Source organism: Salminus brasiliensis, chromosome 13, assembly GCF_030463535.1.
Source record: "Salminus brasiliensis chromosome 13, fSalBra1.hap2, whole genome shotgun sequence".
In the NCBI taxonomy this organism is placed as follows: domain Eukaryota; kingdom Metazoa; phylum Chordata; class Actinopteri; order Characiformes; family Bryconidae; genus Salminus; species Salminus brasiliensis.
The window spans coordinates 35,637,211-35,663,716 of NC_132890.1; the positions used below are offsets into that span (position 1 = coordinate 35,637,211).

At 41.8% G+C, this 26,506-nt stretch overlaps 1 protein-coding gene across 2 annotated transcripts in view; it reads right to left on the bottom strand.

Moving 5' to 3' along the window:
• cfap45 (cilia and flagella associated protein 45) overlaps positions 1-25,211 on the bottom strand; it is a 45,529-nt gene extending 20,318 nt beyond the window's left edge. Inside the window, exons 1-10 of one of the 2 annotated variants that reach the window (XM_072695417.1) lie at positions 25,066-25,211; positions 24,734-24,859; positions 17,051-17,187; positions 16,612-16,756; positions 14,705-14,875; positions 13,701-13,879; positions 13,485-13,614; positions 10,745-10,891; positions 7,108-7,221; positions 4,558-4,751 (exon numbers count right to left, since the gene is read on the bottom strand). In XM_072695417.1, the coding sequence (XP_072551518.1) occupies positions 4,558-4,751; positions 7,108-7,221; positions 10,745-10,891; positions 13,485-13,614; positions 13,701-13,879; positions 14,705-14,875; positions 16,612-16,756; positions 17,051-17,187; positions 24,734-24,850 (1,334 nt within the window). In that variant the 5' untranslated portion in view covers positions 24,851-24,859; positions 25,066-25,211. Of the gene's footprint in view, positions 1-4,557; positions 4,752-7,107; positions 7,222-10,744; positions 10,892-13,484; positions 13,615-13,700; positions 13,880-14,704; positions 14,876-16,611; positions 16,757-17,050; positions 17,191-24,733; positions 24,860-25,065 lie in introns of both variants that reach the window. The other variant, XM_072695416.1, reaches the window with a different exon arrangement.
• Between the last annotated feature and the right edge of the window lie 1,295 nt (positions 25,212-26,506).

A 26,506-nucleotide genomic window follows, 5' to 3' on the forward strand; every position in this document is an offset into this window, starting at 1 on the left:
GCATAGGAGGGGCCAGAACTGAGGAGAAACTAAAACAGGCCTAACTAGAAATAAAACAGGCCTAGTAAAACCAGAACAGACACAGCAAAACTGGAATAGATGAGACAAAACTGGGACAAATGAGGCGAAAACTAGAACAAACGTGGTAAAACCAGGACGGACGTGACATTATTTTTCAAAAGAGAGACAGGTAACTTTCATTAATAAATAGTTTTAAGCTTTAATTGTAATCCAGCTTTTTCCAACCAAAAAACTAAATTCCTTTAAGACTCAGGGAAGAAGAAGAAGAACAACAACTGTGAAATACTGTACACTGTGATCCCATACACCCATATTTACAGAGACTGTAAATACCATGAAAGTCTCCTACCGCTCCAACCCCAACAGGAAGTGAAATGTCCCGTTGAGATTTTAAACTTAGTAATAGGGAGCGATTCCCAACACAGCTTTTGTGTTTTTCCCATGACTAGATCACATTTGCAAGACCTTTTATCAGCACAGAACATCAGCAGTACCAGGGTGCTTCATCTTAAATAGCCTCTGATATGGTGATCTATTGGTAACGATGATAATATTGAGTCTAGCGCTAGTATGAACGATTCAATTCTGCCTCACATTTCAAGTCAAATCGTTAAGTCAAGTCGTTACTGACTTTTTTAAACTCGCTATGAAATGCTCACATCCTCATGTCAACTTATCAGTCGGTAAAGCAGCCAGGCTTTTATTCCTCACATACACAGTGGTCCAACTAGCAACTAGCAAGTGAACGGCTTTAAAGTGGTTAAAAGTGCTGGTGCAATATAAGTTGTGCGACTGAGCGGGAGGTAGAAATGATTCTTGTAATAATAATATTATAACCCCTATAATAATATCAGGGGTTTATATTTATTAATATAAATGCCAGGACGTTTCCCCAACCAGAGGCATTGGGTGGAGTGTTTCTATCGTAACTGATGCGAGACATGGAGAAAGGAAAGAGGTCTCTAAAAAAATGTGGAAATTATTAATAAGTAGAAAAATAAGTAGAAATTATTATTGTAATAATAATATTATAACCCCTATAATAATATCAGGGGTTTATATTTATTAATATGTGGGTTTTATTGGGAAAAGTCACCTCCAGGACGTTTCCCAACTGATGCAAGACATGGAGAAGAGAAAGAGGTCTCTGAAAATTCGGGAAAAATCTATTTAAAAAAATTGGCAAATTGGGTCAGAGCAGTCGGAATGGTAGCCTGCTTCGCCGGCGCCATCTTGCATGATTCATTTAAAGTTATTCGAAGTGACTTAAATCTGATTTTTGCCTTAATGTGACACAGATCTGAGTCTGTGTGAACAGGATAGGTATCCGATCTGTGGACATTCGATATTCGAATGTGAGCGGTCAGATTGAATGTCTTTCATGCGTTAAAAGGTGTGCTTAGACAGCAGAGGAGAGGAACTGCTGAGACAACAGTCAGTGGAAGAATGGAGAGGTTGGCGTATCTGTGTGCACATGGTGGCGGTATTGGGACGGTGTGAGGATGTATTCCTGCTTATGAAACTGGACTTGTTATTGTTATGGGAATCATGAAATCTGCCCTATATCAAAGAATCTGTCCATGAACAGCAGCTGAGACATAATCTTATTATGAAGCAAAACAGTGATATGAAATAACGATAAGAAGCAAATGTGAATGTGTTGGCCAAGTGGAGGGACCGAGTCAAAGCCCTGAGTTGCTTTGGTAAGACTTCAAACCTACCAGTATAGATTAAATCAGCACACCTGAGAACTATTTTTAAATAGTTCTGAGATTTTGTTCTGTGGAGCGATGAACCAAAACTGGACCTTTATGGGTCTCAGGATCAGCGGTATCAGCGGAGGAAGAATGAAGCATATGTAAGCATAAATACGCTTGTTATGAAGGTGTTAAATGATTCTGAGACCGGAGTCTTCATTAAAAGTGGTATTTTGGGTTGAATGTGGAGAAAGCACTTATTATATTGGTTGGGTTGAGATATTTAAATTGGTCTTGTTTGATTGGTTAATTGCAAACAGTTGGAAGTTTGTCCATTTTGCTAATAACCCTAATTTGCAATGGAGGTTAATAATAAATAAGGCTGCAATGGTATTTTTCAGTCAGTTTGATGGAAAAAATGGCAAACAAAAATCTGGGTTTTCATTTTGTCACTTGCAATTTAAAAGTAGATGAAAACATATCTAGTGACTGGATACTTGAAGAACACCGATTTGGTCTGTATATCTGATAACCTGTCCAATGATTGCAGGGACAAGGTAAATGTATCTAATGGAATGCCTAATAGGGTCTGTTTAGTGCTTAAAATAGTGTAGCTGTATGTGTACATTTTAATTAGAAGTGGGCGTGGCCTAAGCCTGACATTAAATTGGCTTTTAATTGTGCCTGCTAAGAACAATTAGAAATATTTACATTTATCTATTTAATTATTAATTGGAGAACGGAGACCACTCATCAAAAACCACCCGCCCCCCACTCCCACCAGTGAAGAAATGGGCTCTGCTGGGAAGTGACAGTGGGATGTTTTACAATGAAAATGTATGTCAGCCACTAAATATGTGAATAAATGCAAATTTTAAAGTCATTTTGTGAATTAGGTTATAGAAATATAGAAATATGGTTTCATTTTAGTTGTGTTTAGGTTTCTAATACCCAAGAAAGTCAACAGCAAGTGTATGACTCCAGGAACAGATTAACAGTATCTGCACCAAAACTCACTGTAGTGACCAATGTTTGTCATTCCAGTCGAAAAATACTGAACTTCGGACACTTAGGCTGACATTTAATTATTGTGTTTATACAGTTGCTGGTATGTTCAGGGAACACCCTTAACCCACCCACACCATTTACGGGCTAAACACCACACCCGCATTGCATGCTCTAAATTGCTGTTGAATCTTGTGTCTCCATGGCCCAAAACACTGCATTCACCTAAGCCTAAAATATAATTCCAAATGTGAACCAAAAGTCATCCATGTGAAGGGAAACTGCTGGAACAAGGTTTAACAAATAAGCTAGTGTGGGTGTGCATTTTCCCAGCAGCAATCCAAATGGCTCCTGTGTTCCTGCCGACATTCCACACTTCTATAAACACCATCTGTGCCCTTTGACGTTTCTTCAGTGGAATGCATGCTTTCATTCTATGGGCATTCCAGAAATTCCTTAATTTAATGGTAATGTTGAATACTACTGCAGGCAATGAGGGTGTAGATGTTGCTTCTTGACCTCTGGAATGCCTCACCTTTTGCACTTTTCCCACTTTGAACAACATGAGCTTAGTCAGAGCTGTTGCCACATTTACTTTTACATGCATGGCAACCTGACCAAACAAAATGTGTAAGAAAGTATACAGCTTTGTATTGCTACTTTTTTTGCATCGTTCAGAAGCCTGTGGTGATCTGAACATTCAGAGTGCGTGCACAGGTAATGCTAAACACACAGAAAAGCTCCAGGTGCTCTTGCGGAGACATGTTCCTATGTAGGAAAGCATGCTTTGTAAGTAATTCTGATTAGGAATGTCCCGATCACATTTTTTCAAGTTCGATCCAAGTCTCTTAATGCTGACTATCGGCCGATACCCATCCAACTTTTGCTTTTCTATAAATAAATTTGACTAATATGAATAATAGAGCAACAGAACTTAGTGGCTAAGCTGTGCTAATCATCAACAGTAACCAGCAGTAAAATCACTTTTTTAGTACTGGTTTCTAAAATCTGACTAAATTCTAAATCTGATTTACTTTGTTTGGAGCAATTTTTTAATCAACTGTTAGTGTTTAATATCTTACAGTCCAGTCTGACTGACCCACCTGACCACTCAGCTCCCAGCTCCTTTACAACTCTGGGTCTGATCACTCAGTGTTTGCGCATTAGCATTAGCATTAGCTTTAGCTTTAGTCACCTCCTCGGTTCTGAATGTGCCGTTCAAAGCTGGTAGAACATTAGAGGATCTCCACCATAGTTTGACCACTAGTTTTTAACCAGGCGTGATTCAGGAGTAAAGACGGGATGGGAGGGACATTATATCTTCCTAAATGGAGATAATGGAGTAATATATTGAAAAATCAACAAATGTTTTGTGGAAGAGTTAAGAGTTGAGATCCTCCTCTTCTGATAGATTAGCTAACTCACTCTTCACCTGCTGCTCTGTGGCCGTCTGCTGTTGCTGCGTCTCCTTTACAGCGAGGCTCTGAGCTAAAGCTAAGCTAAAGTTTTCCTCTTTTCCGAACTTTCCATTCCACCTTAAATAACGCAGTAGTTCTGCTCTGTTGTTGGAATGTACACACTGTAACTGCGGCGCTATTTAAGGTGGAATGGATAGTTAGCATTAGAGCTTTTGTTCTGGCTGCTAACTGGTAACGTCGCCACTTTTATCAGTTCTAATAAAGCTCTGATTGGTTTTACTCACTGAAATAATCACACAGATGAATTTTAAAAAAAAAATTAAGTCCGTCTGCAGCAGCTGAGGATCAGGTCTATTAATGGTGCATAGTAATATGATAAAAAAAAATAACTAACAGAAGATGCATGTGTAACGTACCTCAACACCCTCTCAAATTCTGCTCTCTCTCTGCCGGCCTCAATGGACAGCATGTGTTCTCTGTGGATGACTTGCTCCAGACGGGCAGCCTTCAGCCTTTCCTCCTCCTCCAGCTTCTTCTTGGTCTGCTCTTTTTCTTTCCGTCTCCATTCCCTCTCCGCAGCCTCCTGGTTCCTACGGGCCCTGAGCTCATCCTAGGAGATGGTTGATAAACAGATACACTTTATGGACAAAAGTATTTTGCACACCTACACCTCACACCTACAGGAGCGTTTAGACATTAATTTGGAGTTGGTTTCTCATTGGCAGCTATAACAGCTTCCGCTCTTCTGTAAAGGCTTGCTGCTAGTTTTTAGAGTGTGTGTATTGGCAGTTTTGCCTATTCATCCAGAAGAGCATTTGTGAGGTCAGACACTGATGTTGGACGAGCAGGCCTGGCTTGCAACCTCCGTTCTAGGTCCCAAAGTTGTTCAGTGAGGTTGAGATCAGGGCTCTGTGTGGGCCAGTCAAGTTCCACCACACCAAACTCATCAAACTCTGCCTTCATTGACAGTCACACTGGAGCAGAAAAGAGCACAGAGGTGGAAGAGGTGTCCAAAATGGCCTGAAAAACACCCCCATAGCATAATCCCTCCTCCACCAAACTTCAACTACAGTTGGCACAGCATAGTCAAGCAGGTGGTGTTCTCCTGACATTCTCCAAACCCAGATTTCTCCATCAGACTGCCAGACAGTGGAGTTTCTGTGCTGATGTTGAAGCCAGAGCAGGTCAGGAGCTCTGCTGCAGTTGCTGAGTCAGTTGGAGGCTTTTCTGCACTCTGCTCTGAGCTCAGCACTCGGCCCTGACCCCGCTCTGTAGCTTTACATGGTCTGACAGACACTCTGTGGCTGAGCTGCTCTCTGTGAGCTGTTCCTCCTAAACTCTTCCACTGTTCAATAATAAAACCACTCACAGCTGATGGAGGAAGATCTAGGAGGGAGGGAATTACACCATTTCACCAGCTGACTTGTTGTTGTTGGTGCAGCGGTGTCTTCTATTACATACAGAACCACGCTGGAGTTCAGGGAGCTCTTTAGAACCTCCCGATCTTTCACTAATGTGTGGAAGAAAGGCCGACTGCAGGGCTTGATTTTAAACACCTGTGGTGGCAATGGTACTGAATGAAATGCCTGAATTCAATGATTAAGAGTGGTGTCCCAATACGTTTGGTAAGCAGGTAAAGACATTTTTATTAAATCGTTTAACCCTGTGACTGCCAACATTGAAGAGTGAACTCTCTACCCACTCGAAGAGAGCTCAACCAGTTGCGCTCTCTCTGACTCCGTCTGCTGATGGCAAAGTGGCATGCCTCAGGATTTGAACTGGCAACCCCCAGGTCACTGAGTTAGCACATTAGACTGCAGAGGCACTCTGAATCCACGATTGATAAACTACTAAAGTAAATCCAACGATAAAGGCAGAACCATACTTCTGTTACAGTCACAGAAAACCAGGTAGAAGACAAAGCTCCACTTCCATACACACATAAATACACGAGGGCCAACTACTAGCCTATGCAGGTACATTTTAATGAGTCTCTAAGAACAAGATGACAGGTAAGATTAACAAACTCTTCCTGAGCTGAACAGGGTGTGTTACACAGTGGGATACACCAAACTATGCCGGGCAAGATCAGAACTGAAAATCATTCCACTGGATCTTGTCCTAAATTCCATAAAAGCTGTAAAACACTTCACACTGCCCTTATTTCTGTATGGAAACAGTGAGGCAATAAGAAAGGATTCCCCTTTACTTGTTGTGACACGGACAATATATCATCACTGTCACGCAAACTCCATGTGTTTCTCCAAAACTGAATCTTTGCAGGAGAGAGAAAACACATTTTTTACTTTCAATGGATGTCAGTGTAAAATATTTCATTCCAAATCATTTTGGAGCATTTCTGTTGGCCCATTTATCATAAAATTCTGATTTAATAATAAGAACACCTGCCAGATTCACATTACATCAAAATGTGAGAAGCAGCAAAAACAAGGATGCATGGTTTCTGCTGGACAGCGACGATATTTAAGTAATGCATGGTTTTAAACCTCTGGATTTAACCCTCAATTTCTGCATATATGCTTAAAATCATCTTTAGGCACTTGCAGAAGCAGAAGACGAGTTTCTGAGTGTCCATAGGTCAGTTTCACACAAAACCATGGCACACAAATCCACCATTTACAGATGAGAGTCAGATGATGGACACTCAAATCCATCAGTTAGATGGGACAAGAGGCAGAGACTGGTCACTTGCCTTACTGGCAATGGAAGATTCCTTAGAAAGAGTGGACTCTACAGATTCTGGAAATGTTAGATATGCAATTCTGTGCTGTATTTAGTAAATATATTAATGTAAATATCCAGAAACATCCAATTTGATGTGCTGGCGCGCTTGTAGCTTCCGAAGGGTTAATTAAGCAGGTGACACTGCTGATCATTACAGAGACAAACGTACTGCTGCTAACTGACCTGCTCAGAGACCAGCAGAAGAGTGGATGCTGTTGTACCTGCTCAGCCTTGTGGTCTCGGTCCCTTTCCTGGAGAGCCCGGAGTCGTGCGACCTCTTTTTCCTTCTCTTTCTTTATTCGCCTCTGCTCAGCCTCATACTCTGCGTCCCTCTCCTAAAAACAAAGAAACGTCTGTTACTGGAGACAAAAGGTCTGCAGTTTCGTATCTCGGCCTCCCTGTGTATCAGAAACAGGGTAAACAAAAAACTTCTACATCTTCTGCAACGTGAGGAGATAACAGGGTTTAAATGAATGGAAGCTTTATATACAAACATATATTATGGCTAAGACACAGTTTAAGCTAAACACATCCAAAGGTCATGGAGATTAAAACACTGAAACAGAACATAGATCAGAATGTCATCAAAAGGACATCAAATCAGAATATCTGTAAACATAAAGGTTGGCTATTTGACTTAGGAGTGGGGATTCCCTGCATCCAGCCATGGTGAGGTCTGCTTTAAGTAGCAGTGAAAACAGCTACTCTGGTACCATTAGAGACAGGTATAAACATTTTTAATACCTGTGAGTTTGGAAGAAATAATGAATGAGTGTCCCAAAACTTTTGTCCGTCCGCATACAGTGTATTTATATGTTCTCTATCACCTAAAATCAGACAACAATGTAACCTTGACAGCCATGCATATGTTTTTTGTCGCGCACCGAAGTGGTGGAACAAACTTCCCCTGGGTGTCCGAACAGCAGAGTCCAACGCTCGCTGTCTTCAAACCCAGACTGAAGACCCTCCTCTTCTGAGAGTACTCAGGCGAAGAGAAGAGTATTATGGTCTCCTTATTGACTTGTGTAGTAGAGTCTAAGATTAGAGGAATCTTTACATTTTTAGCCCATTTAAACTAGCTGAGGTTTTTCTTGAGTAAACAGTAAAGCACTTTTGTAAGTTGCTCTGGAGAAGAGCATCTGCTAAATGCCTTAAATGTAAATGTACATTAAATCCAGTAATTACAACAGCGACAACCACCAGAACAAAACACAGAGCGCTGAGTAAGATTCACTGAGAAGATTTTCCCATCTGTGGACTGATTAGATCGGTCATGTCTGAGAAATCCAAAACAGTTACGTTTGAGACCGGGATTTTTAATAAGGCATAAAATGCTGCCATAAACAATCTAAACAGGGTTAGCGTGATGAAGGCGATGATCTGGGTCTTACAAACACTGTCCAAGCAGGGATAAGGCTTTTTTCTTAAGGCAGTTAGTTAGAAGGCAGCTTGCCAAGTGTCTCTGCCGGGGCATTTCTCTGGTTTACTCATGACCATGACATCATGTTTTTCAAACAAGCCATCCGTGTATAATTGGCTGACATGATGTAATCCTGATCGGAGAGATTCTACTGTGAGAACTCTCCCACTCACAACTATCACAACATTTCAATAAGAAAGATGAGCCCAGCAAGGGGGTTCATGGGACAATCTAATGAGAACCGCTGGGATAAGGAATGTGTTGTATATAGAAAAGACAAGAAGAGAGGAGATACATAAGAGTGGAAACGGTGGTTGTTAATCCTGTTCAGATCACCTTTAAAGCCTTTGGACAATGCAGGACAAATCTGACTGCTGAATTCAACTTCCTGTCTGACGTACCGGATAACTAAGGCAGATTGTGTGGGAAGCAGATATCTTTAAGGTCTTGGATATTTACACCACAAACTGCCTCCGCAGAGCCAACAGCCTTGTGGATGACTCCACACATCCATTAAACAAGCTCTTTTCCCCAGAGCATCCGGATCACCACTACCGGACTGAGCTTCTTCCCCCAGGCCCTTGGACTTCTCCACGCTCTGGAACTAAACAGACTCCCCACATACTGTACCTCAATGTACCCCCACCCTACCTTCTAATAAACCTATATTGGGGTATTTACCATGGCACAGTTTTAAAGCATGCAGATAACTCACAGCTGGCCAGGCTGAAGTACAGACTCCACACTGTGGGGTCAGTTTACAAACTCCCCAGAGCCTCCCCAGATAAGCACTGAGAGAAGTCCTAAATACAGTCAGATTTATCAGAAATGTACTGCAGATGTTATGAAATTAAGACTTTTATAATCAATTTGACATTTTTTACACAATATTTTACTTGGGACTTTGCAATAATCTGGCATTGGAATTGTTAAATAATTGTGTTTTCATTAATTTACCAGTCTCCCCATCTGTTACCATCCTACCTGCTTCGGTCAGTGCTGAACACCTAGTGCTGGAATACAATTCCATGTGTGTGTTGGCTGAATTACATCGTACCCTGCCTCCCCCTTACTTATGGGATCTTTGCTGCAGGTTCATGAGGTTTATGAGCATCTAGTAGAGTTTGCTTGGCCTAATATAACTGTCATATAGTGGTAGCCTGTCCCATACTTGGTTTTGACCTTTCATATCTGTGGAGGTAAGATGTCGAAATAATTCACGTGAATTAGTGAATTAGGTCTATTAGTAAAATGTACAAATGTTCAGCTGTTTGCAAGGGGTTGTATGCTCAGGGGGCTGTATCAGGAAATCCTCCAGTGAGGAAGCTGAAGCTTGAGCATCATTGGACCACCAGCACAGTTCTCCCAAGAGTACCTCAAAGTTTCAGAAGAGGTCCTGGAAGGTGATGGAGTGGCCTGACCTCTACAGCTGCCTGACTTGAACCTCACAGAAAACCTTCAGTAGGATTTGAAGAAGGCGGCTGCAGCAACAGCAAACCCAAGAATATTAGAGAACTGGAGGCCCCTGCCCACGAGGAACGGGTTGAGATTCCTGAGGAACGCCGACAGAAGCTGGAGCCTGGCTCCAGTGCCTCACGTTTGCAGCAGGTCAGAACAGCAGAAGGTGTTTGTTTAATACTGCTTTGTAATTGGAGTTGTAATTGGTCAGTTATGTGAGCTGGGAAAGCTTGGTCTTCCAGTAGTTTCAGAGGCATATTTCCTAATCTGATGGGACTGCACAACACACTTCGTATGGACGTTTCATACAGTGGTGAACCATTTCACAAGTGCACTGGATAATCATCATTGTTTAGACATTTCCTTCAGTCTCATAAAAACAGCAGATAACTGGAAGGAACCGCTACAAAGCACATGAGTGAAAGAACATCAGATGGGTGGCTTCACTTCGTTTTGCTAGTTCCGTTCATTCATTGTTGTTATAAAAGAATAAAAAGATACTGTATTATAATTGTATTTTATTTTTAATAAAAAAAATTCTTATAATTTTATTTTATTTTATTGTACAATTGTGACAGTGGAAGTCTGTTTCTAAGGATGTTGCTCAGTGGTTGCTAGGCAGTTGCTATGGTACCGGAGATTTTATTATGGTGTCTCTGCTGGTTGCTCAGGCACTTGCAAGTGGATGCTGTGGTAACCCATGTGAACAGATGGGTGATATTAATCTACTTGTACCATAGACAGGAAGGCTGTCATTTTCATTGCTATGTGGAAACCATGCATCCAATCAGAAAGCTGTACACGCCTGAATCACACAATCAGACCCAACAATCTGGAGTTGGAACAGAGTTCATATCTTGAACCTGGGACAAAATGCACTCCAAATAAATTGGACATCGATACAGCGCTTCACAATGCGCAACCATAATTACCAAACACCACGACTTAACACCCAGGCTACTGAAGCACACTTCACTCACCAGTTTCTTGCGTGTGTACTCCAGAGCACGAAGGTCCTCCAGTCTCTCCTCCTCCTTTCTGCGCTCCTTTGTGAGTAGATTCTCCTCATTGATCTTCTGAATCTCAATCAGTAGCCTTCTCTGCTCTGCTTTCTTTCTTTCCATAGCCTAAAGCCACACACACACACACACACACACACACACACACACACACACACACACGTGTCAGTGTAATTCAATACAAATGTAATGTAAATGTAAAAAACTTAATACTGCTATCATTCATGCAGGACTCCCCCACCACTTCATGCCCCTGCATACACAGCACTTCAGCTGAATGTCCAAATATTCGTGGATTAATGAATGCATTAAGCTACTTTAAGTTGCACCCATTGCTGACACATATGTGCAAAAGCACACACACACACACACACACACACACACACAACTTGTCTAGTCCTTGTAGAGAAGTACTGCCAATCTCATGCAATATCAGGGGCAGATAGACATGAACCTATCGGCACCATGCTCCCTTATGACGCCAAGCGTGAGCTAGTAGAGAGGTATAAAGCCCCTCAGCATTGAGCTGTGGAGCAGTGGAAGAACTGTGTTCTCTGGAATCATGGATGATGCTTCATCTAATACTTTTGGGATGAGTTGGGGAGATGGGGATGATGAGGTGGGGTGGTGATCATCAATATTATCATCATCATTATCCAACATCCTGACCTCACTAGCACTCTTGTGGCTGAATGCGATCAAATCCTCACAGCAATGCTGCTCCAAAATCTAGTAGAAAGCCTTCTTCCCTGGACAGTAGAGACTAAAAAAACACCAATAAAAGCAGGATCAACTTTTTTAATACCCTTGATTTCAGAAGAAGCACTGAATGAGCAAGTGTCCCAATACTTTTGGGTATATATAGTGCAACTACTGGTGGTGTACCCACTGTTACAGATTTTATTCCAGAGTCCCTGGCTCTGAAGTAATGATGAACGAGCAGGTGTCTCAATACTTTTGCCCATGCAGTGTACATGCACAATCATACAAACAATTTTAGATGAATCTGGACTGTTAAAGAAAGTTAAATCCAAACTACTGACTCACACATGCCTTACGAAGCTCTTTATGGACGTTGCTCTCAGCATAGCAAAGCAATTACATAATCTCCACTAAACGACTTTTCTCCTTGTATTTTCAACATCTTTCTCGGTGCCAAACTCGGGAAGCTTCTCATGTCAGAATCTCCCACAGCCCTGCTTATTCTGGCTATTCCTAAAATAACTTGCTGCTCAAAACCTTTTCAGCAAATTACTGGAAACATTTCTAGCTGCCCGGTGGTACTTATTAAAAGAGTTGCTATGGTCCCAGAGATGTTTACTATGGTGTCCATGCTGGTTGCCCAGGCACTTACAAGTGGTTGCCGTGGTAACCCATGTGTTATTACTGGGTGTTACTACTGTACTTGTACAACTGTGAAAGTTGTAGGCTGTCAAAACTATGGGAGGAAAATCCACAAGAATCCATTGCCATGTGGAAACCAAGCATCCAATCAAAAAGCTGTACACGCCTGAATCACACAATCTGGAGTTCATATCTTGAACCTGGGATGAAATGTGAATAAAAAAATCACTATTAAAAAAAGTGATTCCAAACGTCAAGCTATTAAAATTAAATGAACTAAAATAAATCTGACTCATTTTGTGCATTATTTATGATTAAGATAATAAGATAATACTTGCTATGCAATGCAAAATATGCGGCATGGCAAGTTCAATTCATAAAGTTAGCATACAGGTGCTCAGATGCACATTTCACATGCAACTTTAGTAGAAAGCTACAAAAATCGAATGTTAATGAGCTCATGTATATTAATTACTAGTGCTCATATATATATGTATATATATATATGTATGTATATATATATATATATGCACAAAATATAAACAAAGCAGATAAATAAATTACAAATATTCCATAAACATACATTAACAATGTAGTATCAAATGTAGCAATTGATTATATTTAGAGCTGAGTGTCTCTCAACAGCTAGTACCGAATGCTCTCTCTTATGTAATTATATACAATTTACATTGTAATTACATTATAATTACTATAAATACTGCTTTTCTAATTACAACCACCCTAATTAATTACAAGAGTGTAAACTGCAGTTAGATAAGCTGTACTACTGTAATCCATCTGTAACATTGGGTACACTACCAGTAGTTACTATATGGACAAAAATATTTGGACACTTCTTGTTCAATGTTTCTTCTGCATTCAGAGACAAGAGCATTAGCGAGGTCAGGGTGTTGGATGATCATCACCTCACCTCATCCCAAAAGTTTTGGATGAAGCTCTACCATCCATCGTTCTAGAGAACACAGTTCTTCCACTGCTCCACACCTCAATGCTGGGGGGGGCTTTATACCCCTGTAGCCCATGCCTGGCACTGAGCAGCATGGTGGCAATACGTTCATGTCCTATTATACAAGCTGTGTGTGTGTGTGTGTGTGTGTGTGTGTATTTGCACATCTGTGTCAGCAAAAGCAATTTAGAGTAGCTGAAGGCATTCATTAGAAGTGGTGTGTGTGTATAAGTCTCTTCCTATCAGTCACACAGCTTATGGGTTATACAGGTCATTAACAGACTAGCTTTCCAGAAGCAAAAAAAACAACTGAAGGGCAATGCCTTCAAACAATTACGTAATCAAGTGACAAGCTGTGAATTTCAGCCAGTTCTGATACTAAGTTTGTACCTCCAGCTCCTCCATCTGCATCCTCTCCAAGTTCTCCAACATCTGCTGCCCTTCCTGTTCCTTGACCTCGTCCAGTAGCATGCGCTCTTCAAGGCGATCCTCAATCTGTTTTAGGATGCATGTCTTCCCCCTGATTCCACAAACACATGCACACAACGTGCTCGGTATACACACAGACAGAATGTGAAACAACTGTGAAATGATAAGTGCCCTCACTGAATCCGCTGCTGTTTGCGCAGCTGGTCGATCTGTTCCTGCATCTCCAGCGCCCGGCGGCGATCTACTTCCATCATAGCATCCAGCCTCCTCTCTTCCTCCTGTAACTCAGAAAGAATTTGCTTCTTCTCCAGGATCTGAGTGTCTCGCACTGCATGGCACTGAGCCGCCAGGATCCACTGTGGACGTAGATAAACCCACAAACACACGAGAACACTGATCAAACACGCTACCTTCATATAGCTTCTCTTTCAGAGGTGCCAAGCAGAAGAAGCACTGGAGAATGAGTGACCACAGCCTAGTCATGGAGATGTGCGTGAGTGTAGCGGCCGGGTAACGGCGGGGTCCTGTCAACAGCCAATGAAAATTGAGCACAAAAAGTGCAAATTTTTTAGGCAGTTTCTTACTATAGTTTTATGTTCCACCTTAAATAATGCAGCAGCTGCATTCTGTTGCCTATACATTTCCAATACTGCAGTGGAAACGGAACGGAACGGAGATTCATAAAAAAATAATAATAATGTAGAGTAGCCTCTAGTATGTGCTCTCCCCACCTCCCTCTGCAGTCTGTGCAGACAATTGTGACTCTGTCTTTCCATCCACCACCTCATCTAAAAGCGTTTTTCACTATTTCGTCAATTTGGGTCAGAAGTGCAAATGGTGGTGTGAAAATGTATCTCATAGGTAACACAAGGCGGGTGTGTTGGGGCACGTTCATTTTAGTTCAGTAACAGGTTGAAGTCGTGTAATATATTATCCCTAGCCATTTAGTTGTGTGATGGACATTTTTGGGGACCCAACAGATTCAGGCTTTTGCATGGTGGTTAATTTTACACTCAAATCTTTTGTATCACTCTTGGTTAAAATGTTGAAAAGAATGCTTCATCGTTAACCGCATGCCTTCAGGTTTAAGCTGAGTGTGAGAAAAAGCCAGAAAGTTCAGAAATGATCAAAAGTTAAGAACTCAGGAACACGATGGGCTTGAGAGAGATCATAAGTCAAACCTCATTGAGCTTCTTGACTTCGTCCTCTTGTTCCATCCTCAGGGCATTAGCCCTCTCGAGAAGGTACTGAGCACGCTCTCGAGCTTCAGCCTCCAGATCACTGAGGCCTTGGTTCTTCTGACGGGACAAATCTGCCTGCCTCATTAGCGTCTTCCTCTCCTCTGCAGCGTTCTACAACACACACACACACACACACACACACACAAACAAAATACGTATAATATTAACAAATATATATATATGTGTGTGTGTGTGTGTGGTTTAGCTCAGGTATTATATGGTTGTCAGCTGTCAGGTATTGTAATCGCAATCTCTGACACTAGCTGGAAAGGTGAAAATTACTGTGGAAATAAAGTCTCTTTATGTATGGACCTTAAAAAAGTACTTTAGTGACAAGTGCGAGAGTAAGAAACCAATTGGGAATCAATCTTATATTCATTCATATTAGTTTTAGAAACCTTATTCAACGTGCTGCCTGTGAATTGGAGGCAATTTCTTAAGAGACGGATCTGAAGTATTTAGCGTGGAGACCAGAGGCTGAATTCACAAAAGTGTCCTAAGAAAGAAAGTCTTTCATGATGAGCTTAAATCTTCTTAACTTTTCACTTAAGAAAGGATCTATTTTTCTATTGGTTTTCACAAAAATATGCTCTAAATTATTAATATTTACCTTACGACAACCTCACACTTAAGCTCACTCTTAAGCTCTATTCGGATGACATTTGTGTTCCATGGGGAGGTGGGGTGATGTAATTATTACCAGAGTTTCTCAGTAATTTTAGTCCCGTACGAATGCAACGTCACTCATTTTACAGACTGCGCTCTGCATTTCCCTTTGGTAAAACAAGCCTTTCAAATATTCTCAGGTTATTTTAATCTCGTGAGAATCTACATGTGGGGTTTTTGCACCTTTATTAAGTATGGAGACGCTCGAGGAGGCTTGTCAAGTCTGTGGCAAATCTCAGCCTGCCCAGAAGACCAACCAAAGGATTCCCCGAGGCGTGCCGCTGCTGGCAGCTTTAGACAAGTCATTGTGTAGCATAGTCTACAGATGTGTTATGAACATGTAGCTGCTAATGCTCACACTAAAATCTCATTATTACTATCAGTGGCTTTAACTGGTTGTCATCACATTTTTTTTTTTTAGGTGACAGCAGTGGGTAAATGGATTAGCCACTCCCATCTCAGTCATTTATGCTGAGAATTCTTATCACGTGTGAATAATATTACATATATTTTACAGACATGCTATAGTAAAATGACATAATTCCACCTCCTCATGTAAAACTAAGCCTGTCTGAATAAGGCTTTAAATTGTCCATGTTCTAACTTAATTTAGATATATCAATTGTCTTTATTTTTTACCCCCAGTCCTTTTCCTTTTGTGCTATTGGTATGCATATAATGTAAACTGCACAAACCAACTGAGATCATGTACAAATTCTGGACTGACATAGCTTAGTGGCTGACTTTGGGAGTGTGCTCTCTCTCTCTCTCTCTCTCTATATATATATATATATATATATATATATATATATATATATATATATATATATATATATATATATATATATATATATCTTATTGCACAGTCCAGCAGTACACACTGCGAATGAAATATTTTGGTTTTTGCACTTATGTGAGGTTGTGAACAATGTCCGTTAAAAGCATACAGAGGACACCAGAGGGCGCTCTGCTAGAATGGTAAAAACAAAAGATTGGGACTGGCTCAAGCCTAAAATAGCGGATAACTTATCCAATTAAATAATCCTGGATCGGCCCCCGGTCCACCGGCTCAGATCAGATCCCTAGTTTTGAGTGCATTTTAAACGTGTATAGCTTTCCTATGACTTTCTCAATTCAAAACTGGGAAAGCACTTAATTTCAGAACTGTAAGATCTGCTCACCATGGCCTCTTCCCGAGTTTTGCGCAGGCTCTCCAGTGTCACATCTTGTTCTTCTTTGGTGGGGACACGAGACTCAGCAGTGATGCGCCCAATTTCAGCTGTACAGAGAATGATGGACTGCCCAGACGGGTCTGCATTCGGGATCCTAGTTCAACAAGAGTCATGTGTTTAGTCTTCTGGACATTTTACAAAAATATCTCCAAGGAGGCCATATAGATAACAACGGCAAAACCTATTTGAGAAGTAAATGCTTTTTTTTTTTACTGATGAGTAGGACTGTTACCCTTAATTGTCAAATATTTTGATTGATGTGAAGTAAAGATACATTTAACAAATATCTAAAAATAGAAAAAAACATTTTATAATAAAAAAGATCCAGAAAAATAAATAAACACCCCTGGTCGAATAATATCAAAAGGGCCCTTCTCAGATATCTTGCCTCAGATCCCTGATGAGGTCCTTAGTGATGATGCGGACTGTCTCGGTCTTTTGTGCTTTGGAAGCTGGAGCAGAGCGGGACAGTTTTCTGGATCCTGACATGCTGCCTTTAGCCTCATCTTTAAGCTCATAAGCAGACTGCTGAAGAAAAAGACACGTGAAGAATTAGTGGCTACTTCCATTGACCAAATCAGGCTTACTGTCATGTAGAGCTGGGCTGTATGACAAAAAAAGCCACAGTATCAAGATTTTGGTGGTTTCATGGTATATCACTGTATTTTAATTTATTCATATATTCAATATAATTGACCAATGAAATACCTTCTTTTTTAAAATAGACTCCTATCAGAAATAGTAGGCCTGTGTTTACAGGATAATAGTGGCTTACTTTACTACTAATACACATATTAACAATAATAATTGAGATATTTTAGATAGATGTCATTACCGCATTCCTTATAGCATAGAATTTAAAAGACATGTTTACAAGAATGCAGAGCTGCATCAGGACACTATCTATTATTACTCGATATTCAAAAAAGGATTGTTAGATTTTGGCTACACCTAAAAAACAGAGACCCACACCCTCAAAAAAGTGTCCCTCACACAGCTGGGGTTCACTAACACACACTATTGGCTGTGGGAGAGGTGGTTAGGTTAGTTACTCATCCTCGTGCAACCCAGGTCACTGATACGGAATGGCAGGAGCACGCTGTCTTGCTGTCCCTTTGAACATTGGTGGGGTGTAGGTCTGACAGCATGGGCACACTTCGGTGCTGTCCCTTTGGACACAAGCATTGGTGGCTCAGCGGTTAGAGCACCAGGCTATTGCTGACAATTGTGGGGTTGATTCCCGGAAGGCCCCTTCACCCTCCCTGCACCCCGGGCGCCGCAGTGATGGCTGCTCACGTGGGTGATGGGTGCTCATTGTCACTGTGTGTGTGTGTTCACTGCATGGATAACCACAATTGGCGTAGGCATTGTTGGCAATGTCTAGCAGAGCAACTCTCTAGATAATTTTGATCTACGAAAATAATTTTAGGGAAATAAAAAACAGATTCTTAAAGAAGACTGTCCACCCTCGCCCACATTTACTTCGATCGCCGGTATTATGCTTTGTCACATAACACAGAGAGTGATCCTGGCTGGTCATTATCAGTGTTGAGCTACATTTGAGCTGGACTGCTCCACTACCCTCACTGAGCTGAGCCGAGCCGAGCCGAGCCTCTGCATCATCTATTCATCGCACCTTCAGCTTTCTGATATTCATCATCTCTAGAATCAGGGACAGGGACATTATAAGTTGTGAATGGGCATAAGCTACTTAGTTCACTCAGGGAGTGGGAACTGACTGAGGTTTGATAACTATTATTAATATTTAAATTACTAGTTAATTAAAAAAATAGGTTTAATCTAAATTGTTTTTTAACCAGGTTCTTTTTCATATATATATATATATATATATATATATATATATATATATATTTGTTACTAGAAAGAAAATATACATACTATCAAATACATATACATATGATCTATAATATAGTTGCCTTTAGTTGTGTTGTGGTCATCTTTGAGGGTTAGGGTTAGGGTTAGGGTTATATATATGGGTTTTATATATATATATATATATATATATATATATATATATATATATATATATATATACATAGTTCCAGACTGAGAACCGGAATTAAGGCCTTGTGATTTTGCTGGTCAAGCCCCCGTTTTTCCTTCTATCTGTGGAGCAGATCACACGCACAGATTTTGGCCCACGAATGCAGGAAAGTGATGCGGGATGCTAGTGTTATGTTCTGCTTGGACTGATGTAGAATGAAGATGAGGGAAGCGTAACCAGGTATAAGATTAGAAACGATGCATGTGTCTCATTTTCATGGCCCGGGGCAGAGAGTACGATACCATGCGTGGAGGAATACAGTAAACTACAACCACTACATCTCAATCCTGATCCTGAAGCAGCACTACCCACATTAAACCACATGAAAGGGCTTGACAATTTGGGCTGGATTTCCCGAACACTTCATGGCACAAAGACACCAAACACCCTTGTACCAGTTAAGATTATCTAAAATCCAATATGTGATATTTTTGGGAACCTGGCCCTAGTTGGAACAGGTGTGTTGGGAACAGAGTAGGGTGGTGGTTCTCCGGGAACAGGACTGATAACCACTGCACTATAGTATATGCATCCAATTCCTCAAAATATCAACGGCTGCTTTGCTTCTCTGCAAAGTGAAAAGCTAATTTCACTTCTACTCAACTGCTCAATCATAAGGGAAAGGAGTCGAGTTTTACTAGACCAAAATATCAGGTCCTGTCCCGGACAGATCTGAATACGCTAGAATGGTTTAGTATGAATTTTAATGGCATCTATTGATTCCATGTCCCTGATGGTTTTTAAAGTGGTTTTGTAAGAAATATAAGCAACATAATGAAATTTAGGCACAGAGGAACCTCCAGGAGCTCATGTATATGTAAATAAAAATCTACTACATGTCCTAAATTGTTCTACTACAGGTTTAGTTTTACTCTGTGAGGATGATTCGGGGCCTGAGGAGCTTTGCTGTAGCTCACACCACTCACTTCACTTTAACCACCAATGTATTCCCCCAAAAATGAAGCATATCCCATAACACAGTCACTATAGCCTGCAGAGACGTCCTCCAGTAGATCTGTGGGATGGCTGTGGGTTAGATGTGAGTTACACAGTACACTCAGTACTGGAGTCCCTCAGGGTTGTGTTCTTTCACCCCTTCTCTTCAGCCTCTACACTAATGACTGTGTCTCCAAAGATCCAGCTGTAAAGATCCTGAAATTTGCAGATGACTCCACTCTGGTGGGCCTCATAGCCAACGGTGATGAGTCTGCCTACAGAAAGGAAATTTCTGCCACAGAAAAACCTGCCACAGACCCTGATGATCCAGTTCTACACAGCGATCATCGAGTCCATTCTCACAGCCTCCATAACTATCTGGTTTGGTTCGTCCACCTCACAAGAAAGAGCCAAACTCCAGCGCATCATCAGGACAGCAGAGAGGATCACTGGATGTAACCTGCCATCACTTCAGCAGATCTACACCAGCAGGGTGAGGAAGCGGGCTGGCAAGATTACATCTGACCCCTCACATCCTGGACACCTCCTCTTCCAGACACTCCCCTCTGGTAGAAGACTGCGGTCCATAAAAACCAGCACAACACGGCATGCTAACAGCTTCTTCCCCAGAGCTGTTCTGCTCCTCAACCACAGTGAACACCTCCCACTGTAAACCTCAAAACTTACAACTGAACTGTACCAAACCGGACTGAACAGTTATTTTGCACTATGACTATTTGCACTCTGACTATTTCCACACTGTACAGATGTTCTTTTCTGTAAATATCAGCTCTTTATTACCTTTAGTACTTTTTACTTTTTTAATTTATCCTCTACCCTATTTATTGTTTAGTGTCATTTTCCTTTAGTTTAAGACTGTGTTCTGTGTTTTTTGTTACTTGTCATACGTGTTGCTCTCACCAAGACAAATTCCTTATATGTGTAACATACTTAGTGAAATAAAGAGATTCTGATTCTGATTCTGGATTAGATGTGGGATGGCTGTGAGTTAGATGTGAGTTAGATGTGGGTTAGATGTGGGTTAGATGTGGGTTAGATGTGGGATGGCTGTGGGATGGCTGTGGGATGGCTGTGAGTTAGATGTGAGTTAGATGTGGGTTAGATGTGGGATGGCTGTGGGTTAGATGTGGGTTAGATGTGGGTTAGATGTGGGATGGCTGTGGGATAGATGTGGGTTAGATGTGAGTTAGATGTGGGTTAGATGTGGGATGGCTGTGAGTTAGATGTGAGTTAGATGTGGGTTAGATGTGGGATGGCTGTGGGATAGATGTGGGTTAGATGTGAGTTAGATGTGGGTTAGATGTGGGATGGCTGTGGGATGGCTGTGGGATGGCTGTGAGTTAGATGTGGGTTAGATGTGGGATGGCTGTGAGTTAGATGTGAGTTAGATGTGGGTTAGATGGGGGTTAGATGTGCGTTAGATGTGCGTTAGATGTGCGTTAGATGTGGGTTAGATGTGGGTTAGATGTGAGTTAGATGGGGGTTGGATGTGAGTTAGATGTGGGTTAGATGTGAGTTAGATGTGAGTTAGATGGGGGTTGGATGGGGGTTGGATGTGCGTTAGATGTGGGTTAGATGTGGGTTAGATGTGAGTTAGATGGGGGTTGGATGTGAGTTAGATGTGGGTTAGATGTGGGTTAGATGTGAGTTAGATGGGGGTTGGATGTGAGTTAGATGTGGGTTAGATGTGAGTTAGATGTGAGTTAGATGGGGGTTGGATGTGGGTTAGATGTGAGTTAGATGTGGGTTAGATGTGGGTTAGATGTGAGTTAGATGGGGGTTGGATGTGAGTTAGATGTGAGTTAGATGTGGGTTAGATGTGAGTTAGATGTGAGTTAGATGTGAGTTAGATGTGCGTTAGATGTGGGTTAGATGTGGGTTAGATGGGGGTTGGATGTGAGTTAGATGTGAGTTAGATGTGGGTTAGATGGGGGTTAGATGTGGGTTAGATGTGAGTTAGATGTGGGTTAGATGGGGGTTAGATGGGGGATGGCTGTGAGTTAGATGTGGGTTAGATGGGGGTTAGATGGGGGTTGAATGTGAGTTAGATGTGAGTTAGATGTGGGTTAGATGTGGGTTAGATGTGCGTTAGATGTGCGTTAGATGTGCGTTAGATGTGAGTTAGATGTGGGTTAGATGTGGGTTAGATGTGGGATGGCTGTGGGATGGCTGTGAGTTAGATGTGGGTTAGATGGGGGTTGAATGTGAGTTAGATGTGAGTTAGATGTGGGTTAGATGTGAGTTAGATGTGTGTTAGATGTGTGTTAGATGTGTGTTAGATGTGAGTTAGATGTGAGTTAGATGTGGGTTAGATGTGAGTTAGATGTGGGTTAGATGTGAGTTAGATGTTGGATGGCTGTGAGTTAGATGTGGGTTGGATGTGAGTTAGATGTGGGTTGGATGTGGGTTAGATGTGAGTTAGATGTGAGTTAGATGTGAGTTAGATGTGAGTTAGATGTGAGTTAGATGTTGGATGGCTGTGAGTTAGATGTGGGTTGGATGTGAGTTAGATGTGGGTTAGATGTGAGTTAGATGTGAGTTAGATGTGAGTTAGATGTTGGATGGCTGTGAGTTAGATGTGGGTTGGATGTGAGTTAGATGTGGGTTAGATGTGAGTTAGATGTGGGTTAGATGTGGGTTAGATGTGGGTTAGATGTGGGTTAGATGTGAGTTAGATGTGGGTTAGATGTGGGATGGCTGTGGGATGGCTGTGAGTTAGATGTGGGTTAGATGTGGGTTAGATGTGAGTTAGATGTGAGTTAGATGTGGGTTAGATGTGGGATGGCTGTGAGTTAGATGTGGGTTAGATGGGGGTTAGATGTGGGTTAGATGTGGGTTAGATGTGGGTTAGATGTGGGTTAGATGCGAGTTAGATGTGGGTTAGATGTGGGTTAGATGTGAGTTAGATGTGAGTTAGATGTGGGTTAGATGTGGGTTAGATGTGAGTTAGATGTGAGTTAGATGTGAGTTAGATGTGCGTTAGATGTGCGTTAGATGTGGGTTAGATGTGGGTTAGATGGGGGTTAGATGGGGGTTAGATGGGGGTTGGATGTGAGTTAGATGTGAGTTAGATGTGGGTTAGATGGGGGTTAGATGGGGGTTAGATGTGAGTTAGATGTGGGTTAGATGTGAGTTAGATGGGGGTTAGATGGGGGATGGCTGTGAGTTAGATGTGGGTTAGATGTGAGTTAGATGTGGGTTAGATGTGAGTTAGATGTGAGTTAGATGTGGGTTAGATGTGGGTTAGATGTGGGTTAGATGTGAGTTAGATGTGGGTTAGATGTGAGTTAGATGTGAGTTAGATGTGAGTTAGATGTGGGTTAGATGTGGGTTAGATGTGGGATGGCTGTGGGATGGCTGTGGGTTAGATGTGGGTTAGATGTGGGTTAGATGTGGGTTAGATGGGGGTTAGATGTGAGTTAGATGTGGGTTAGATGTGGGTTAGATGTGAGTTAGATGTGGGTTAGATGTGTGTTAGATGTGGGTTAGATGTGGGTTAGATGTGAGTTAGATGTGGGTTAGATGTGGGTTAGATGTGGGTTAGATGTGGGTTAGATGTTGGATGGCTGTGAGTTAGATGTGGGTTGGATGTGAGTTAGATGTGGGTTAGATGTTGGATGGCTGTGAGTTAGATGTGAGTTAGATGTGGGTTAGATGTGGGTTAGATGTGGGTTAGATGTGAGTTAGATGTGAGTTAGATGTGAGTTAGATGTGAGTTAGATGTTGGATGGCTGTGAGTTAGATGTGGGTTGGATGTGAGTTAGATGTGGGTTAGATGTTGGATGGCTGTGAGTTAGATGTGAGTTAGATGTTGGATGGCTGTGAGTTAGATGTGAGTTAGATGTGAGTTAGATGTGAGTTAGATGTGGGTTAGATGTGAGTTAGATGTGGGTTAGATGTGGGTTAGATGTGAGTTAGATGTGAGTTAGATGTGAGTTAGATGTTGGATGGCTGTGAGTTAGATGTGGGTTGGATGTGAGTTAGATGTGGGTTAGATGTTGGATGGCTGTGAGTTAGATGTGAGTTAGATGTTGGATGGCTGTGAGTTAGATGTGAGTTAGATGTGAGTTAGATGTGAGTTAGATGTGAGTTAGATGTGGGTTAGATGTGGGTTAGATGTGGGTTAGATGTGAGTTAGATGTGGGTTAGATGTGGGATGGCTGTGAGTTAGATGTGAGTTAGATGTTGGATGGCTGTGAGTTAGATGTGAGTTAGATGTTGAATGGCTGTGAGTTAGATGTGAGTTAGATGTGAGTTAGATGTGGGTTAGATGTGGGTTAGATGTTGAATGGCTGTGAGTTAGATGTGAGTTAGATGTGAGTTAGATGTTGGATGGCTGTGAGTTAGATGTGAGTTAGATGTGAGTTAGATGTGGGTTAGATGTGGGATGGCTGTGAGTTAGATGTGAGTTAGATGTTGGATGGCTGTGAGTTAGATGTTGGATGGCTGTGAGTTAGATGTGAGTTAGATGTGAGTTAGATGTTGGATGGCTGTGAGTTAGATGTGAGTTAGATGTGAGTTAGATGTGGGTTAGATGTGGGATGGCTGTGAGTTAGATGTGAGTTAGATGTTGGATGGCTGTGAGTTAGATGTTGGATGGCTGTGGGTTAGATGTGGGTTAGATGTTGGATGGCTGTGAGTTAGATGTTGGATGGCTGTGGGTTAGATGTGGGTTAGATGTGAGTTAGATGTGGGTTAGATGTGTGTTAGATGTGGGTTAGATGTGAGTTAGATGTGAGTTAGATGTGAGTTAGATGTGGGTTAGATGTGAGTTAGATGTGAGTTAGATGTGAGTTAGATGTGGGTTAGATGTGTGTTAGATGTGAGTTAGATGTGGGTTGGATGGGGGTTGGTTGGGGGTTGGTTGGGGGTTGGATGGGGGTTGGTTGGGGGTTGGATGGGGGTTGGTTGGGGGTTGGATGGGGGTTGGTTGGGGGTTGGATGGGGGTTGGATGGGTGTGAGTGAGTTTTGAGAGTGTAAAGTGTCTCTAGGAGTGAACTTCACTCCTGCAGGGTTATAAAGTGCATAAAGGGGGTCTCGGTTCCCACCTGTTTGGGCGTCGCAAAAAGCGCCTCGTCCACCTGAGACGTGAGCGCGCGCGTGCGATAGCGGCGAGAGAGCAGACCCCTGCTGCCGCTGCCGGACAGTCGCGCGGATGACGTCATCCTGCTTGGCTGTAAAGAGAGACAACCAAAACCCCGTATCACATCTACTGCACTCCCACCGGCCCGAGACCAGCGGCCTGTTTGCGAACAGCTGCCACGTCAACAACTTAGCTAGCCAGCACTAGCCAGCACTAGCCAGCACTAGCCAGCTAGCTAACCTAGCATGTTCTGTGGCTCTTCAGTAGCGAACTGACCATTAGAGCAGAATTACTTACTTATCTCTACTGTCTGTAAACGCGGCTTTGCGTCGCCTCAGTCCTGCCCTGAGTTTAGGGGGTGAGGGTCCGGGGGTCCTCCGCGGCGGCAGCCTCCATCCAGCGCGAGCAGAGCAGAGCCGCGGCGCTGTGTTGTTAGCTGGCTGGGTTGCTATAGAAACACTGACGCTGTCGCCCTGGTGACGCGGGACGGGACGGAGCTCGCGTTCATTAAAGGGGAAGTTCACCGCCTTTTTAAAATTTCAGAAAATTGCAACAAAAAAAATGTTTCTACTGTTAAAGTTTTTTTCTAATAGTTTTGGTGTAAAATGCACTATTATAGTTTATTAGAGAGTCATTCACAGTAGTGGTGATAGGAACCAGACATCATTTATTTATTATTAATATTTTGTATGTATATTTTTAGTTTATGTATTCTCAGAAGTGGCCAAAACTTGGGTGCATCGTCCCTCACAGTGGTGAAAAAAAAAATAGAAGAACACATATTTACACATTAACTTATACTATACACACACACACACACACACACACACACACACACACACATTATACACACTCTCTATTGACAGTATTGCACTGTGGCCGTGGTGGCTCAGCAGTTAGAGCTCTGGGATATTGATGACAGGGTTGTGGGTTCGAGAGAAGCACTGTTAAAACATCTAAATCTACCAAACACAAGTTTCCTTACTTTTTAAGCTAAGGTGGAACTTCTGAAGCAGTGCCATGGTGCCACGTAGGCCTTTATAAGATTAGATAAGATAAGATAATCCTTTATTAGTATTTCCCACAGTGGGGGGATTCTCAGTGTCACAGCAGAAAGGGATAGCAAGACAATCAAAATGATGCAAACATGTAGATAAATTACCAACATATACACAATATAAATAATAGAAGTAAAAAGAAAATAGCAATAACAATATTATTTACAGATTTCTCAGTGTCACAGCAGAAAGGGATAGCAAGAAACTCAGTTACAAAAAAAGTAGATAAATAATTTACACTATAAACACAATATAAATAAGAATTAAAAAGCAATAACAATATTATTTACAGGTTATTGCAAGTCAAGTTCTTACTCAAGTCAAGTCAAGTCAAGAGGCTTTTAGTCATTTGAGCTGTATACAGGACCATGGGTCAACACAGCACAGTGCAGACAGACATAACAACACAACACAGTGCAGACTACAAAGTGTAAATAAAGAGACTGAGACTGAGACAGTAGTGGGACATCAGTAGGGTTGTGCAATAAAATGTGCATACTGTGTTAAAAACAGTGGAGTGCAGCGCAGGTTAGTGCGCTCCTCTAGCAGCTATTTAGAAATAAAGGAAATGTGCAATTTATGCACATGAATGTCCAGTGATGTAGTGAGGTAGTATGTAGTGCAATGCTTTCACACTGTCTGGAATTCACATTGTGTGTGTGTGTGTGTGTGTGTGTGTG